This window comes from Onychomys torridus, chromosome 20 (assembly GCF_903995425.1).
Source record: "Onychomys torridus chromosome 20, mOncTor1.1, whole genome shotgun sequence".
NCBI lineage: Eukaryota > Metazoa > Chordata > Mammalia > Rodentia > Cricetidae > Onychomys > Onychomys torridus.
In genome coordinates this window covers 20,180,849-20,199,573 of record NC_050462.1, presented here as the reverse complement: position 1 = coordinate 20,199,573, position 18,725 = coordinate 20,180,849, and the positions used below count along the sequence as shown (strand labels likewise).

The 18,725-nt window shown below is 39.4% G+C and overlaps 1 protein-coding gene across 3 annotated transcripts in view; it reads right to left on the bottom strand.

The window, feature by feature from the left end:
• The window catches only part of Kitlg (KIT ligand), an 82,169-nt gene that overhangs the window by 11,520 nt on the left and 51,924 nt on the right, over positions 1 to 18,725 (bottom strand). For 2 of the 3 annotated variants that reach the window (XM_036170206.1, XM_036170205.1), the window contains exons 4-6: positions 10,315 to 10,485; positions 6,824 to 6,974; positions 6,062 to 6,145 (exon numbers count right to left, since the gene is read on the bottom strand). In XM_036170206.1, the coding sequence (XP_036026099.1) occupies positions 6,062 to 6,145; positions 6,824 to 6,974; positions 10,315 to 10,485 (406 nt within the window). The remainder of the gene's footprint in view (positions 1 to 6,061; positions 6,146 to 6,823; positions 6,975 to 10,314; positions 10,486 to 18,725) is intronic. The other variant, XM_036170207.1, reaches the window with a different exon arrangement.

Genomic DNA, 18,725 nt, shown 5'->3' with positions numbered 1-18,725 from the left:
TTGGTCACGAGGTCAGCTTCCAATTACTTATTTAGCATCTGAAATCCCTCTAAGGGATTACTACAAAGGAACAGATCTACTGTGTATGTAAATTCATGCTGATAAGGGGGAAACTCACAGGTTTAATCTAAACGGTAAGAAATTAATCTTACCTGCTATAATGAGAACAGGAATCCGCTATTCCTCCAGCATGTGTAAAGGACGAGGAAGGGATTTCCTAATTCTGATTCCTTTACTTCCAACATCATGTCCACTTGGGAGCTCCTGCTCATGCATGGGTTAGAGGGGAAGCTGACGGGGGTGGGTGTTCAGTATAAAATGAGTTGGGGGAAGAGGTGCCACTCACTTACATAGTAATCAACCACTTCCTCAAGATAAAATGAGCAGTCCTCTGGCCTGTTATATCATACAGCCTCAGGACAGACATGTTTTAGGCATCCTAGGTTGGGGACCAATATGCATTTCTCTCTCCAAAACAAAATGGCCCTTGAGTTACAAACAGATTGTGTATAACTGAAGCAGTGATGTACATCATAAGCAATTTTACCACTTTGGGAACTGCAGTATTACTGCCTACAAATAAATGATTTGGGTACCTGTGTTTGTATTCCCTTTGAAGGACAACCAGCTATGGCCACCACTATCTACTGGGACCATTCACCCTAGGATGATTGTAGACACAAGTTGTGCAGTGTAAATGCAACACCATTCCTTCTATAGGAAAGGAAGAGAGAGGGACCGTAAAGACAAGGGGAAGAAAAGGCATGAGTGGTATTCCTTTTCCAGGTCAATGTTGCTTTTGTTACTTCACACTTGAAAACCAGGCCACAGTTCCCCCAGGGTACACTCATCATGCCAATCCTTGCAGAGAGAGAACAGCTTAATCAGAAAAGGCTCCTTACACTAACTCCAGAGAGGACTTCAGCACCTCCACTGTGGCTCTCCACCAGAACTGGATGCCTCAGGGCCCACAAGAAGAGTATTTGAACCAAAGCCCATGCCTATAACAGAGCTGTGCTTTCGTACAGAGACTGGCTGCCAAGACTTTGTGGGAAAAGAGAGCCGATCTAGACAGGATCTGAAGCATCCTCAATCCATGGGTAATAACTGCATGGATTATATCTCATTATTATTAGAACCTGTCCGTGGTGGAAAGCGCTTACTGCCTGATTTGCTCCAAAGCACAGTAATCAACATCGGGAAAATACCTGGAACACAGACAATAGTGCTAATCTTTCTGGGCTTCTTTGTAGGATGTTAGCCTGCTTAAGAACTCCAAGACAATGGCTCTCTTAGTACTTAGGAAACAGGCAAATGTTTTAGATCCCAAACTCAACAGAGTCACTGCCCCACAGTCGTGTCTTCATATCAAAGACTAACTCTTACTAGGCATTAAGTATGGCTCCATGCACATGCATACCAACTCACTTAAATTCACAGATGTCATGTAAGGGGGGACTATCACAGACACACCAGACTAAAGATTTAGAAAGCAAAAGCAACTTGCCTAAGGTCACCTAGCATGCTGTCATGTGTCCAAGTATCCTAAATTCATAACTGATCTCTAGATGTGCACTTGATCACAAAGCAAGGTTTTCTTCCTATACTATTTCAACACTGCTTGGAAGGCTCTCAAATGTAAGTGTACTAGAAACGCTATTTTGTTTTGCATAAAGAATGGTATTTACTCTGTAACTATAATCCCATTCATATAAATAGCAGGCCTGTCTATGATTCGCCCCCACACACACACACCCACTCACATCTTTGACATGTCTTGGTCCTCGGATTATCACAACTTATAACTCTTTGTTTGTTTATTTTGTTTTTCAAGACAAGTTTCTCTGTGTAGCCCTGGCTGTCCTGGAATTCACTCTGTAGACCAAGCTGGCCTTGAACTCACAGGTCCATTTGCCTCCACCTCCTAAGATATAAACAGCACCTGACTGCTTATAACTCTTATCTCTACAAACTACAATGCTTTTTTCACATTTTGCTAACCATTCTTCCTCCAAACAGATTAATTTCCTTGACATTACAAGTAAAAACATTTTAAACTTCTATGATGATTCACATTATACACTGTATGTAGATATTTCCTTCAAATCTCTTAGGATGTGAGCACCACAGAAGACTGTTCTATGCATTGGTATCTAACTGATGAGTAACTTTATACCTAGCCAAGCTGTGACATGTAAGAAAGCAAAGGGGCAAAATAAATAGGGGACGGAGAGGAAAGCTAGAACAGGATGTCCACCTAGCCAACAACAACAAAGAGGTTTAAATAGCTTTTGGACTTCGAATCCAGGTTTTCTTGAAGTTGGTAAGTAGGAAATTCTTCTGCTTTTAATCATGATGGTGATAGCCATCTCAAACATCATTATAATCCTGGAAATATTCTATGAATTTCACAAATTAGCCCACGAACAGTATGTGATCGCTAACAGAAAGAAATAAACAAAGTGAGTGAGACCCATTACTGATTTAATTTCTAGCTTTTGGCTTCTTTGGGCTCAGAAGAGAGAACCCTACTAAGACTCAATGCTCTCCTGAGGGATGGAAGTTAAGGGCTGCTGACTGGGGTAAGTTCAGGGCTGTACTTGATGGAAATGAACTGTGCAATTAGAAGCACTTCAAACCTTTTGCTCAGTCTCTTAAAGAGACAAATAATAATCTGTACATGCACAGAAAGACACATAACAAAGGCAGGCAGGAACACAGCGAGCAGACACACCATAGTGTCACAGCAATACACAGAGGTCTGCGGCACAGAGTGTTCAGTATCCATAGCACTCTAGAGACATCTCAGAAACCTCAAACCTTAAGAATGAGGTTACCTTTTCCTTGTCCCTAACCAAATTTCAAAACAAGATTGGAAAAGGAAGGAGGAGCTTATCTATCAGTAAATGAACCTCCAAGTGAACAAAACTCAATGGCCTCTCAAAGAATGCTACAGAACCCAGAAGCCATCTAACAACGTAACAGTCATGATATTCGGCAGATGTTAAATAATTACTGACTGTTTATAGAGAAATATCTGGCCACATCAGGAACACATACACACATACACATACACATACACATACACACACACGCACGCACGCACGCACGCACGCACGCACGCACGCACGCACACACACAAAGCCATAGAGATTAAATGCTCAGATGACAGACATCTTCAATTTAGGTAGTAAGATTGTTAGGCAAAAAAGAAAACGTCTTGATAATGAAGATAGAAAATCTCAGCACCTCGGGGCGATGGTGGCGCACGCCTTTAATCCCAGCACTCGGGAGGCAGAGCCAGGCTGATCTCTGTGAGTTCGAGGCCAGCCTGGTCTACAGAGTCAGTTCCAGGAAAGGCGCCCAAGCTACCCAGAGAAACCCTGTCTCGAAAAACCAGAAAAAAAAATCTCAGCACCAAAACATAGAGAGTAAGCATATGGAAATTCTAGAACATAAAAAAGAAACTAGAAAAAAAAGAGCAAACTCTGGTTGTAAGATTCAGTCCAGAGGTGGTAGAAGGAAACCTTAGCAAACTAGAAAACAAAGAAATGAAGAGTATGTATAGAGATCGACAAAGATAGAGAGGTTTCACAAAATGAAGACATGGAATCCCAGCACCTGGGAGGTAGAAGCAAAGTATTAGAAACCCATGACCAGCCTAGCTACACAGTGAATTCAAGGATAGTTTGGACTGTGTGAGGTCTTTTCTTAAGAGAAGGAAAAAGAAAAAGATAAAAACAATGCGAATGTTGTGCCACCTACCACAATACCACACTGACAAAATTATTTGTGACTGGTTATTCTCAGAACAAGAGAATAAGGAGGAAATATTTGCAAAAACTATGTGCAAACTCTCCCTGGCTTTGGGACTGAAAAGAAACTTAGAAATTCGAGAAACTAGACAAAAATCCAGAAAAATAAATACAAAAGAAGTCACCTGTCATTGGCATCTTTCACATTCCTCAAAAAAAAAAAAAAAAAAAGACAACATAAGGGGAAATATGTCCAGTGTAAAGTACATGAAGAAAAACAGCACAAATGGTTACTTTTGCCTTTCAGATACAGTATCTGCAGAAAGAAAATGTAACGGTGTCTTTAAAAGAAGAAAAGAAAAAGTTACTAACCCAGAATTTGCTATCTAATGAAAAGTGCCTCTAACATGCAACAAATACTACAAACATTTTTCAAATAAAAGAAAAAAAGATTTGTTGCCAACAAATCTGTGTTACAGAAAATGCTAAAGGGGTTCTTACTTCCTGAAAAGAATTAATGTTAGGTAGAAATCTGGACTGAGGAAAAAATGGAAGGTACGAAAATAACATAAAAAGGTGACATACTTTTTTTCTACTGGAAAGGACACGTAGTTGCTTAGAACAACAGTCTGAAAACTCTAAATATGGGGCTTTATGACTTAAAGGCAGGACATGTATAAACACAATAGCTTGGTTCAGGTAAGGTCTGTGTGTTTCTTGAAGTATACCAATATTGGCTCTAAGAAAAATATCACAAGTTAAGATGTATATTTTAGTTCCCCAAGTCACTATAAATAATGAAAAGAGATATTGAAGATCAAAGAGAGATGGCATGGATCCCTCAGAATAAAGGAACTAGAAATGAAGAAAGAGTACAAAAACTGGAACAGGGAAGCAAGGGGAAAGGGTGACATATCCAAGCTCAGCCACAATGATGACATTATACATGAAGAGATGAACTACCAGAGACAGCCGGGTGTGTGTGGCACCACATACCTGTAATCCCAGCACTTCAGAGGCTGAGTCAGGCAGTGAGCAAGCCTGGTTACACGTTAAGAATTCATTTAAAAAAACACAAAAAAACAAAAAAACAAAAAAACCAACGCACGTATGCATACTTTTGAAAAACCATAGAAACACAATATACAGAAGTGTATGGGACTCAGTCACACCAGTGCACACAAAAGGAACTTTTACCTTTTAAGAAAAAAAAAGTTTAAGATCAACTATGTAATTTTTCCAACTTAAGAATCTGGGACAGGTTGAGTAAATTAAAAGCAAAGTAAGGCGGATGTAAATAGTAGCTATTAATATTAATATCAATGAGATGGAGACAGATGCTAAAAGTGGTTTCTTTGGGAAGATGAGTAGGAAAGCTTTAAGATAACACATGCATAAAAGGCCCTGTCCCTTTCAGAAACTTGTCAGATCTGACATGTCACGAATTTTAGATTTCTGAAGCCTATCCTGCAAACACTGGACATTGCAGACTGCCAGCCAATGAGCTCTGGCAGCATCCTTCTACCAGATACAATTAAACAACTACACTGTGAAATGTATAGATGCTTTTTAGAATGATAGACTATATATATTTTTATTTTAGGTTCAGGTCAAGGTTTGATGGAAAAAATTCTAAAATGTGTACCTTAGAGATTTTTTTGAAAACTCTATGAGCTCCTATAAATCTGTAAAACAATGAGACCAAAGTATACACAGTATATTCAATAACCTTTGTAATTATCGTTGCACAGACTTGAAAGCAAGACACACAGTCTTCCAGGAACCTGGGTTCTTGGGTAAAGAGGACAGAAATTTTAGGGAAAGAAGTACATTTTCCTCCAACATACATTCTTAGGTAAAATAGCAACATCACCAATTTTCTAAACATGCAGTAGTAAATATTGAGACACAAATCTGAAAATATCCTTGGAATTGAAGAGAGTTAGCACATGCACTTGAAATTTTAAAACTCCGTTTTGACCAGGGACCTTCTCCATGAAGTTTATTTTAAGCCTACAATGATTTTTTTTTTAAGTCTGTCATATATCTACAATTAATTTCATGCCTTATTTAAAACAATCTTAGCAGAAAGTTTATTGGCCTAATTCCTTCATTATTATCTTAAATTCTAGGGTAATCCAATTCTATAAATCAGATATTTAATCGTCAGGAAGACCATCCAAGGAATAACAGTAACAGAACAGTATGATTAGTAGTAATGTATAAAATTTCTGTGAAGTCCATGCAATACTCCTATAGAGGCTACTCGGAGCCATGCATGCATTAAAGCAGATGTGTGTACTTACTATTACTGCTACTGCTGTCATTCCTAAGGGAGCTGGCTGCAACAGGGGGTAACATAAATGGTTTTGTGACACTGACCCTGGAATCTAAATAGAAAGCAATAATGCGTCAGTGTTACATGGTGATTTATACGAATTACAGAGTCCCCAAAAGGTGAGAGTGCAATACCAGAGTATGTACTGGGCCTGCTCCCCAAATCTAGATCATTCAGTTCCTATTTACTCCGTACTCAGTCCTGGGGCTCAGTTGTATCAAGAAGTCCACCATAGTCAATCTTGTAGAACATTGATTTATTGCATGCATACCCACGCTAAGAAACGTGAAAAATGGAAAGTTGTTGGTAATTCGTCATGTTTTAAAAGTAAGCAATGAAGTTAGTTCTGTCATAGGGACCCAGCTCAGGGAGCATAGGGATTAGAATTAACTAATGAGGATCAGAATTTAAGTCCTAAGGAAAAGATACGAGAAGTGAACTGGAGACAAAGAATAACATAATTCTACTCTACTAACAAATATCAAATAAGAAAAAATACAAACCACCATCGTGTATTGTTAACTCACACAATTACTTCAATTTAAAAATATCAAGTATTGTGTTTGTCTTGGAAACTGAGATATCTCTAGTGATTAATAATCATTAGTAGTCATCAATAGTTTTTTTAATTAGAAAAACACACATGTTCTTACTATAGCAACACATTCAGGTGATTCAGACATCTCAGCTTTTTATGTACATTTAAACTATAAATGCTTAAATGCCTTACCTTTCTCAGGACCTAATGTTGATGAAAGCACACAATCATTATTGTCGGATGCCACCATAAAGTCCTTGAAGGCATCAATGGATCTATTGAAAATACTGAAGAACTCTTCAGGAGTAAAGAGCCTGGCTTCTTTCGGTGATTCTTTTACATTCTAGACCAATAAACAAATAAATTAAATAAATAAAATTCCATTTTTCAAATAACTCATAGACTTGACTGATGTCAAGATAATGGACTATTGACTATGTCCTCAGAGATTCAAGTATTTCAACTCTACAAGCCAACAGTTTTGAACAGCTGTTCTACTAGACACAACTCAAATTAGCTAGATAATAATGATGGCATCAGATAAGTCTAAGACTCAACTCAGAACCAAAGCAACCAGGAATGGGGATCAGAAAAAACAAAGAAATACGACAAGACAATGAAATGATTTCACTGTCATCAAATAATTAAGAATTTACAAAAAAAGCTTATTAAAGTATGAGTGTTAGCTTTTATTATTATTGGTTTTTTGATATATATAGTTTCTCTGTCTCACAGCCCTAGCTGTCCTAGAGCTCTATTTGTAGACCAGGCTGGCCTTGAACTCAGAGCTCTGCCTGCCTCTGCCTCCTGAGTGTTGGGATTAAAGGTGTGTGTCACCATACCCAGTGAGTGTTAACTTTTAAAAGACGCCTTGATAACACGTGTTCCAAGAATTTACATCTGGGCATACTAAATATGGACAAGGATCTGGATTGAAGGGAACTTTTAATTTTTTTTTTATTTCTGAATTATGCATACATATGTGTTGGGGGTGGGAGTCCTATGTGTATGTATGAGTACAGATGTCCATGGAGTCCTGCAGAGGGTACCATACACTCTGGAGCTTGAATTACAGATGGTTGTTGAGTTGCTCAACATGGGTTCTAGAAACCAAATAAACTTGGGACCCTTTGCCTGAACAGTAATTGTTCTTAACTGCTGAGCTGTCTCTCCAGCCCCACTGGAAATTCTTATACACTGATCTAGAAATTCTACCTACAGGTAAATTCTCTACTGAAATTCTCATGCACACACATCATAAGACAGAGAAAAACTGTAGCAGCAGTGTTTGTAACCTTTACATCAATCAATGGATGTGTGGCTTAATAAATAGTGGTATTCTCACTGATAATGGAATACCCTATAAACAGCAAAAAAATCAACTGTTATGTTGATTATGGAAGTTAGTATATCTTATAAACAATACGGAATGAAAGAACACATCATAAAAATAGTACGACTGACTTATATAAAGCTTCAAGACTAAAATCATAGCTCTATGTTAGGAACATATAAACAATTAATATTATATAGCATTAACAGCACACATCTGTAAATTATTGGGCTCTACTAAAAATTGCCATGCCTAGCAAATGCACATTTTTTGTTATTTGTAATGCTTTATCCATCACTGCCATTTATTAAATACCATTCATCCTCAAATCATCACTCTACGTGTTATTTCCTTGGTGACAACCTTGTGATGTGTGTACCCATTCTTTTGTGATTCCTACTTGCTACGAAATGGCATTCAATCTGCAACAGCTATACGATGTATGTGGATAAGGCAGTATTAAGGCATTATGAATTTCAAGGTATGCTCTATGTTCACAAATTAGAAAGTACAACAACAGAAATGGTAAACTGCCATCAACAGATTATTACTATGACAACACCGCCAAGCAAAGACATTAAGTAAGACTTGAGTCTTGGGGGCTGGAGAGCTGGCTCAGAGGTGAAGAGCACTGGCTGTTCATCCAGAGGTCCTGAGTTTGATTCCCAGCAACCACATGATGGGTTACAACCATCTGTAATGAAATCTGATGCCCTCTTCTGGCCTGCAGGGATGCAGACAGAATACTGTATGCATAATAAATAAATAAATATTAAAAAAAAAATACTTGAGTCTTGAAAAATAGCTGGAGTTTTGATTAGAACGGAGAGAACATTTAGGACTTTAAAAAAAAATGTGTTTAGACTTTTAGAAGTCCAATAGGCTAAACTGGCTAGTTGAGCCCCTGTATCTAATTAGATCAGTGGTTCTCAACCTTCCTAATGCTGTGACCTTTTAATATAGTTCCTCATGTTGTGGGGACCCCAACCATAAAATTATTTTCCTTGCTACTTGATACTGTTATAAATCGTAAAATAAATATCTGATATGCAACCCCAGTAAAAGGGTCATCCCACCCACAAAAAGAGGTCATGGCCAACAGATTGAGAACCACTGAATTAGATCCCCCCACCAAGACCTAGTCTATTCCAGAGATAGTACTACAAAAACAATATCAAGAGGTGTCCACATTTATTTTAGTGGATCTGGTGTTAAAGTACTTATCAGAGACACTCTACTGTTGATCGTTGGAAGAGGGATTGTGTCACTGTCCCTATTTTAGATATAAAGTAAAGTCAAGTACAGAAAAGTTAAACTGAGTTAAGCTAAGAATTTGAACCTCTGTCTTACTGTTAATTCCTTAAGTCCTGGGACACATTACTATTCCATAAGCTCAGAAGCCAAACCAGAGTTATGTTCAGACCCTCAGGATGGAGCAACAATTGTATAATGACATGAAGAACCAAAGTTCACTGTTACTGTCACTGTATGATAATTATATCATGGATCACAGGGCAAGTAATCTGAGTTTTCCAAGAGCAACATTGAGTTTAAATATACTTATAACTTACTAGAAAGATGGTAGGAACTTCACAGAGTTATGAATGAAAATAAAAGCAAAAGCAAAATTGTTGTTAGCATTACAGTGTAAAGACACTGTGTTTCACCTTAGGTGGCAATATTTAGGCCTGAATATCCATTTCAGCCTTGCAGTAGAACTACAGATTTTGAACTCTCTTTAAACTATTTTTAAATTAAAAGTTGATAATTTCATAATTCATGTGCTTCCATTTGTTTGGCTATTTGTCCCTGTGCTTTTTCCAATCTTGGTCTCAACAATTCACACTCTTACAGTCCCTCCTCTTTCTCGACAATTGGCCCTCTGGATAAGTGAGAGAATTGAATAGCTTGAACTGTTTGGGAGGCACCCAGGCAGTGGGACCCAGACCTGTCCTTAGTGCATGAGCTTGCTGTTTGGAACCTTGGGCTTACACAGGGACACTTTGCTCAGCATGGAAGGATGGAACTGGACCTGCCTGTACTGAATTCACCAGGTTTAAATGAATCCCCAGGGGAGTCTTGGCCCTGGAGGAGATGGGAATGGAGGGGAGGGGATGGGGGGAAGGTGAGGGTGGGGGCAGGAGGAGGGAGGACAGGGGGAACCCATGGCTGATGTGTAAAATTAAAACACAAATATAATAATAATAATAATTAAAAAATTGAAATAGGAAAAAAAGTTGATAATTTAAAAGCACACAAAATAAGGAGGCTCTCAGCCCACTGATACCATTCAATAGGAAAGGTCTTAAGAGATGCAGGAGAAAATGAATTCTGGTGACTCCCACGTTACCTTGGGTGCGTTTTCTTCCATACATTCCACGAGGTCATCCACTATCTTCACGAGCTTGTCTATGATGGAGTAATTACTCAAGCCTTCAGAAATGTTTGAGAACTTGTCCAGAAGGTCAGTCAAGCTGAGTGACAATTGTACTACCATATTTCGTAACCAACAATGACTAGGCTGGAAAAGATTCAAAGAGAAGAGCAAGCGTCCATGAATATAGTGCAGTAGACACAGAGGGCTCTTCACAGCTGCCAACGACTTAGCCACATGGCTGCAAGATAAAGGATTTCCTTAGAACACTAGAACACGGCAGGTCGATTCTTGTCTCGATCAAGTCAGATTTAGCGTCCATTTCAAAATAAACAGAACGCATGGAGATCAGAGGAAATGGTGAATGATCCTGCCCTTCCACGAAGAAAATAAAGCCAGTACAGAGGTGACCCTTACCCCACACAAAGTACATCTATTAATGGACTTTAATTCTATGAAAGATTATTTATGTTCTACTCACTGTGTCCTCAAATAAGCATTAGATACAAATTGGATTATCAAAAATGACCAGGGAAGGGAGTCTTAGCTCTGAAGGAACGCTCCGGCTAATATAAATGAACCTAAAGGTCTTGATAGGTTTCAAGGCTTCTAAACAGAGAGATTACATGGGTAGGGATGTGGTCTGAGATCTGAAACGAAGCACTTCAGCCTAGAGACAGTACCAGCTGTGTTTATTTGTGGGAGTTAAGTGCAAGGTGAAAGTATATTTCTTGTTCAAAATTATCATGCAACAATTTGTTCAAAAACTATCTAAAATTCCAAGGTTGTGATAGTGGGACACTAAACCAGGCAGGCACAGCTCAAGGAGCCAGTTCTGCCCACTCATTAGATAACTACTAGAAGCTGGAATCAGGCCTAACTGCACTCAGGTCGAGCTGAAAGATTCCAAGCAAACAACAGAAAGTCGGAATCACACATTGCACGTGTGTATAGCACGAAAATGAAGGAGACGGTGTGGATAACTTCAATGTAAGTTGCACCAGGGCAACACTATCAAAAGAAAAATTCTTGTTCTCTGTGGTGCCTCTAACCGCAGAGTATTCTGAGGCATGTCGGGTTGCTGAGAAACAATGTACTAAAAGGATATAGGAATGAATAAAAAAAAAATGAATTAGTGAGAGTCTGGGGAAACGACTCCGTGACTAAGAGCACCTAGTTGCTTTTGCAGAGGATTCCGGTTTACTTCCCCGCACCCTCAGGACAGCTCACAAGCGTCTCTAACTCCAGTTCCAGGGGACCCAGTGACCTTTTCTGGAGTCTGAGGGCACTTGGCAAACACACAGGGCACATGCGTGGAAGCAAGCTCTCAACAGAAACACTTCAAAGCCCCAAGTTCCTACTTGGATTACTAACAAGTCCCTTTCAAAGCTGTCCATCTTTCGTGTGATCCACTCTGTGAGTGTCTTTCCTATAAGGAGCAGCCTTCTGAGCAAGGGCCAATAGGATATGGAACACAGCACACGCTACAATATCATTTATACAGTAGCACACACAGCCTTCACCAACCTGTACAATCAGCTGCAGCTAGGGAAATTTTCAATGATAATACTTCTCTTTATTCCACGCTACCAATATTCTTGCCTGTCCTCTTGGACACAAATTCTGACACAATTAAATTCCCTTGTTATGAAGTAAGGTACCCCCTTTTATCCTATGGCTGTTTTTTAAAGGAACAAGCATCATTCTTTCTCTTCTCTCTTCCCAGTCCCCGCCCCCAAGCCCTCTGACTTCAGTGGAAGACTGTTCATTCATTTCTTATTTTTGAACCGGGGAAATTTCAGAAGACTTACCATCCCCCTGTTCAGCTCTATTTATGACATTTCATCTTCTTCTGTCTATTTAGTTATGATTTCTCTCATTTTCACAGACTTATATCAAGTCTGAGTGATAGGATTTCTCAAGGTTTATCCTTTCAAACACAGGGACAATGTCTTAATAGCAAAAAAAAAAAAAAAATGTCTTTGACATAAATTTATTCATTCAGGTGGTAGTGGTGCATGCCTTTATTCTCAGCACTCAAAAAGTAGAGGCAGGGGGATTTCTGTGAGTTCAAGGCCAGCCTAGTCTCAGAGAGAGTTGCAGGACAGCCAGGGCTGTTGCTACACAGAGAAACCCTATCTCGGGAAAAGCAAGAAAAAAATCATTCATTCATTCATGCCTTTCCTTTTTCCCCCTAGACCCTACCTTGCTACACAGACAAGATCTTGCTATGAAACCCAAATGAACCACCACCTTGTGATCCACCTGCCTCCATCTCCCAAGTACATGCTACCATACACCAGGCTTGCTAGATATTTTTGGGCATCCTGTTCAAAGCTGACATATTTCTAAGCCCTTGTTATATTTTATTCAAGGGTCACTATTGTTTGTGCCATAGTTCTCCTGAAAAGACTGCCTCTTTAACTCAGCCTGATGCATTCACTAATTTGTTTACTCAGCTAGGCAGCAGCTTTTTAAGACTCTTGGACCTATTGGAGAGACAACCAAAGTAAACAAATCTGTATTCACTGTCAGCCTCTTCACCTTCCCAGCACCCAGGTTGGGGGGGATGGGAGGATGGGGGTGGGCCCTCAGGGGGAACTAGTTTTGACCAGAACATCAAGCAGTTTCTCTTCCTTCTTTTTTTATTACTTTTTAATTAAATATAGTCAATGAATTGCAAATAGAACAAAGCACAGTGAACCAAATATTTCATTTGTGAGATGGTAGGAAGTCTATTTTCAGTTCTTCCAAGATGATGGTTATGATATAGATGATTAAGTGTTGACAAATTCACAAACAGAATCCTTTTTCCTTTGCCTTAAAAATGGCATTATCAATGCTTCTTATCTTTCCAGGGCCATTTCAGGCTTTAATACTTTAAAACAAATATTAACTTATAGCAGTCATTATAAGATAGAATGTTCTTTTTTGCTCCAAGAATGTGAAGGATTAGGAGCGTTAACAGTAACCCAAGATGCAAAGGACAACATATGACTGTCACATTTCTGAAGGACACAGCATTTAACTGGTTTTTCTTTTTTTTTTCTAATCCATACATAGATCTATCAAAAGAAGAAATTAAAACTGCTTTGAATAGGAAAGTTCGCCTGAGTTTCTCCTCGACTCCAAACTGCATATAATCTTATCTTCCTTCCTGTTACCTTCTGATGTGATAGGAGGTTAATTAGAGTGGGCCTGTCTGAGACTATTGGACAGTGTGTGCTTCCTAATTCTATATATTTGTAACCTGTATTAATCGAAAATGCTAATTTACTTCTCAACATTAAACCAACATCTTTGGACGATGAGCAGATCACTACCACTATTGATTTATCTATGAATTTGCTTAGAGATTTTAATGTCCACTGGGCACCAAGCAACATGATTTCACTACATGACTAAATATAAGATACAATGGAAGGCAAATATAATCATCAGTATTCTGAACACCAGGGAATATGACTGTTTGTGAGGGGCAATGATGAAAACACCCATGCACTCCTAAAGTCACACAAGTTAAAAAAGAAGATGCATGGATTCTGTAAGGTGTGTGGTGGAGCCATTCTATAGTATCAGAACTGGTCGATTTGAGTCATGCATGAAGAAAATGTAGAGATACCTTGGGGCTTGCTAAGTCTGGCCTATTTTGTGCTCTCAGAATCCGACACATCATTCTGGTCACCATAAGATTCATGGGATTCACAGTACACTAGGCATACTTGATAGTTAGGTGTTCTCTTAATGAGCCTAACTTTGGCATAGTGTCAATTTCAGTCAGAGTCGAGGGAGAAAAGCCCTAGCTGGTAAACTTTGAATGATATTTATGAGAAGTATTCACCAGCTTCCAATTCTCGGCACCAGCAATATGATTCTGTGGGTGGGCAAATCTAAAGTTTCCTAAAAACAGCACTCTGTAAAACATTATGTCTTGACATGGCTAGTGTAGACTTTCCCAAAACTTAACACCTTTTGCATGATCTGGGTTTGGGGATGACTCTGTGGGTCCTCCCTGGAACAATTCATTTGGATCTTCAGAGCATACTCCACTAAATCTGCATTTTTCTCTTTTGAATGAAAGAGATGGGCAAAATACTTAATCCGACTAAAATGGTATGCAGCCCAGGCAATATCAATACATGCTATTTCTTGGGACGGGACTATACATGGCCTCTGAGCCACACCCAAAATAGACAAGTGAGGACACATGGCCGGGAGGGGAGGGTAGCAGAAGTGGATGAGCCCCAGAACCAGTTCTTAGTTACAGTCACCTCACTCTGAATTTTAAGCAAGCCAATTCATTTAGTGTCCCCCTTCCTCCCACTGTTAAATAGAGGGACCTGTTTCATTTATGCTGGCCCATGCTGGAGTCGATCCCCACCTATGGCTACTTCTCACAACATGCACGGTGGGCATTTAGTGTCTGATGTAGAAGTTGTTGTAGGCATGAAATGCACAGTAGATTGTCAATAATGAAAGGAAGGTAAAAAATATTCTATTGGTAATTTTACGGTAATTGTAAAGTCAATGATTGTATTTTGCACATTGCAAGCTAAATACAATTTTATTACATTCAATTGCATCTGTTCTTTTAAACTTTTCTTTTTTTTAGATTTATTTATCATACAGTGTTCTGCCTGCATGTATGTCTGCACACCAGAAGAATGCACCAGATTTCATTACAGATGGTTGTGAGCCCTTGTAAGCCACCATGTGGTTGCTGGGAATTGAACTCAGGACCTTGGGAAGAACTGCCAGTGCTCTTAACCTCTAAGCCATCTCTCCAGCCCTAAACCTTTCTTTTTTAAATGTGGCTACTCAACAATTGAACATTACACGTGGCTCTTTTCTTTTTTTCTTTCAGGTAGTAATTTGGTCTACATGTTCTAAAAGGGTCTCAATCTCAATATCAATATGGGCCTCAGTGCTGTAGTGTGAGTACAATAAAACTCTTTAAAACAGTATTCAAAATCCTAGTTTATCCATTTCCTCTTTTCTTTCCTTCTTTTTTCCTTCCTTCCTTCCTTCCTTCCTTCCTTCCTTCCTTCCTTCCTTCCTTTCTTTCTTTCTTTCTTTCTTTCTTTCAAGAAACACTCTCTTAAGCCAGGTATTGGTGGCATGGGACTATAACTCCACTACTTCAGAGGATGAAGTAGAAGGATGTGGAATTTAAGGTCATTATTGGCTACCATAGTGAGTTCGAGGTCATCCTATGCTACAGAAGACCCTCCCCCCCCAATAAAATAAAATAAAAAATTTAAAGTAATACTTTCTTCCTAAATTGGAGGTTGAAACAGATGAAGAGATAAGTATACTTAACTAATTTAATTTCTATAGTAAGTACTCCATATCATAGGAGTGGACCACCTAAATCCATATGTACAGTGACATGTTCTATAGGACCACTGATTAGCTGACCATGGACACCTGAGTCAGATAAGCCAATAAGAGAAATCCCTCCCACAATCAGAAGTGGTGATCAGAGCTAGAATCAGTCTTTGAGCCGGGCTAAACCTCTAGTGTGTCCATTTGGGGACTCTGAGATAATTGTGGGACAAAGAAACAGTATTCTGAACAGATGCAAGCAAAGGAAAGCCTGCTATCTTTGCAACCCGGTTCCCATGAGACCTGCACATGCCCAGGCCCTTGGCAGCGAGCTATTGTAACAATGGGGTCTACCTTCCCTCCCTTCCTCCTGTCCCATCCTTTTCTTTTTCTCTTCCCCTTCCTTTTCCTGGTTAAGCTTGAGTTTACTATTGTTTAAAAAAAAAAAAAAAAAAAAAAAAAAGGACCATGGGAGTCCTTATCAGTGGTACAAGATAGGCTTCTTCAACACTCAGAAACCCAGCATTTTCACTACAATTAAATGTTGTCTTGTAAGCAGTTTTTGAGTAAGTACTATAAGCATAGAGTCATCTAAAGAATGGAAAGGAATATAATAAGGCAAAGAGGTCATCCCTGCTCTTTCTGTAGTTAAGACAGAATAAACAGAGAAACCAACAACATAACCATGCCATCTGGGCATCATGGCACACCCATATAATAGCACCCAGCACTTAAGAGGCCGAAGCAGGAGGACTTTGAGTTTGAGACCAGCCAAGTTATCATCACGATAATGATAATAATAATGACAATGATAATGACAGTTGTTGTGTGCACGCCACACATGAGACTTTTTTTTATGTCTTAATTATTCCTCACAACACTCTTGAGAAGAGCACATACCAGGGACATTTACAGCTGCCCTGTAAGTGGCATGCTGTTGTATCTAAAATGAATACCTTTTAGGGAAATCCCACAGAAATCAAGAGTTAATAAAATAAAAGACAAGGTTCTTTCAACATGCACAGTGTTAGTGCCGCTGACCGCTATGTCTCCAGCATTAATCAAAACACTCAGCTCAAACTCTATGTGGTGTTAATTTCCTATGGTCCCATATTAAAGAGAAAAGAGAAAACACAATCTAGAAATGTAGGTAATGGCTTTGCATGAAATCAAGACCTTAATCTGCTCTTAAAAGAGCTGTTGGCTGGGCTGGAGAGATGGCTCAGAGGTTAAGAGCACTGGCTACTCTTCCAGAGGTCCTGAGTTCAGTTCTTGGCAACCACGTGGTGTCTCACAACCATCTATAATGAGATATGGTGCCCACTTCTGGCGGGCAGGGATACATTGCAGACAGAACACTGTATACATAGTAAACAAATAAATAAGGCAAGATTATGGAGAGTCAGAATCTTATAAACATCAAGCTTAGGGGTTTGGATCTCAGCCTTCAAAAAACTAGAACAATCAGATGGTTCTTGAACAGAAAGATTCAGTACAAACAGATTCGGAGACTCAAATGCACAACTACCAACTCTTACAACCAAGACCTAGTGGGATGCACACAAGACAAGACAGGAGCATTGCTGAGGTTCAGATACTGTGGGTTGAGTTACAGGCACCCAGCCATCACATCACCTGGGACCTTAAGGCAATGACAAGTGATTACACATCAGGGAATGTTCCTACTTCCCTTCCATGCATCCTTCCGTAAACGCCCACCACCCAGAAGCCACTGCAGATGAAGAACAGCACAATAGTAACAACAACAACAACTAAGTGTATAGATAGTCTTCATTTTTGACAAGTTTGTAGGCTAGGGGAAGATTATTAATCAAATGGCCCTGTAACCAATCAGGAAACTGTATTCTGGGCCCTTGTTGCAATAATGCTTTTTCCTGTTTCAGAAGATGAACAGGAAGTCATTTAGCATATGTGAAGGAGAGATAGATCCACAATTGCATAATCATTTTTAGGTCTCTCTGTCAAACCGGGAACTGAAGTACCAACAATAAGTCCTGGGGTGGTGAAGGAGAAAAGAATACAGAACCCATGAAAGATCCTCAGAGTGAACCTGTGTGTGCCCCAGGGAAGATACAGCTAAGAGGTTTACTGTCCCAGTAAGAATGGAGATGCCCAATCAATCACTTCCCTCTTAGCTGTTCTTTTAAAAACTGCTTTAGGAACCGGGCCTACGACTCAGTGTGCCTGGCACAATCCTGGATTTGATCCCCAGCACCAAAACAAACCGGAAAAAGATGGAATAGCAGAGATCAGCTCCGGTAATAAGGGTCAGTAGTTATAAACTTTGATAAGGAGCGAGCTGTTCGTGTGGGTTTAAAGTGTCCCCAAGACTGTTAATGATTACATGCACAGGAATCAGTTGAACATCTTCACCAGGTGAGAGAAACAAGTTACCTTGTGGGAGATGGCATACGTACACTGTAGACTCTGGGAAGGACAATCTGAACAGTCGTCATTAAGCGACACCATGGCTTAGAATGCATGAAGTCCACAGAATCAGTAGGAACTCTCAATCATGTTTAAAAGGGAACACTTTACCAAGGGGGAGAGTGCATTGCCATAAAGACAAAAGAAAAAAAAGAAAAAGGCTGAGGCACTTTTGAAGGTGGCTTTAAGATAGGATCTATTGACTTCTTATTGTAGCTATAACAAATTACCACAGAGCTGGTAGACAAGATCAAGTTTAAGTTTATTGTACAGTTCTTGAGGCCAGACATGTGGAATAAATCTTACTATAAAATTAAGTCACTTATCGTACTGAGGGAGAACTTTGCCCTGCCCTTTCCAGTTCCTACAGGCCACCCGCCAGGATTGCTGTAGCTGCTACATTCATCTTGAAAGCCAGCCGAACTTTTGCAAATCTCCCTCTCTATCTCAGACACATCAGATTCCTTGAAAAGGATGCAAGTACATTGGCTGGCCCCACTGGATAATAAAATCCTAACTGAACTACCTCTTGATAATCCAGGCTAATCTTCTCATCTCAAAATCTTAACTGAATTACTTCTCCAAAGTTCCCATAGCCTGATAAATTAACTGGA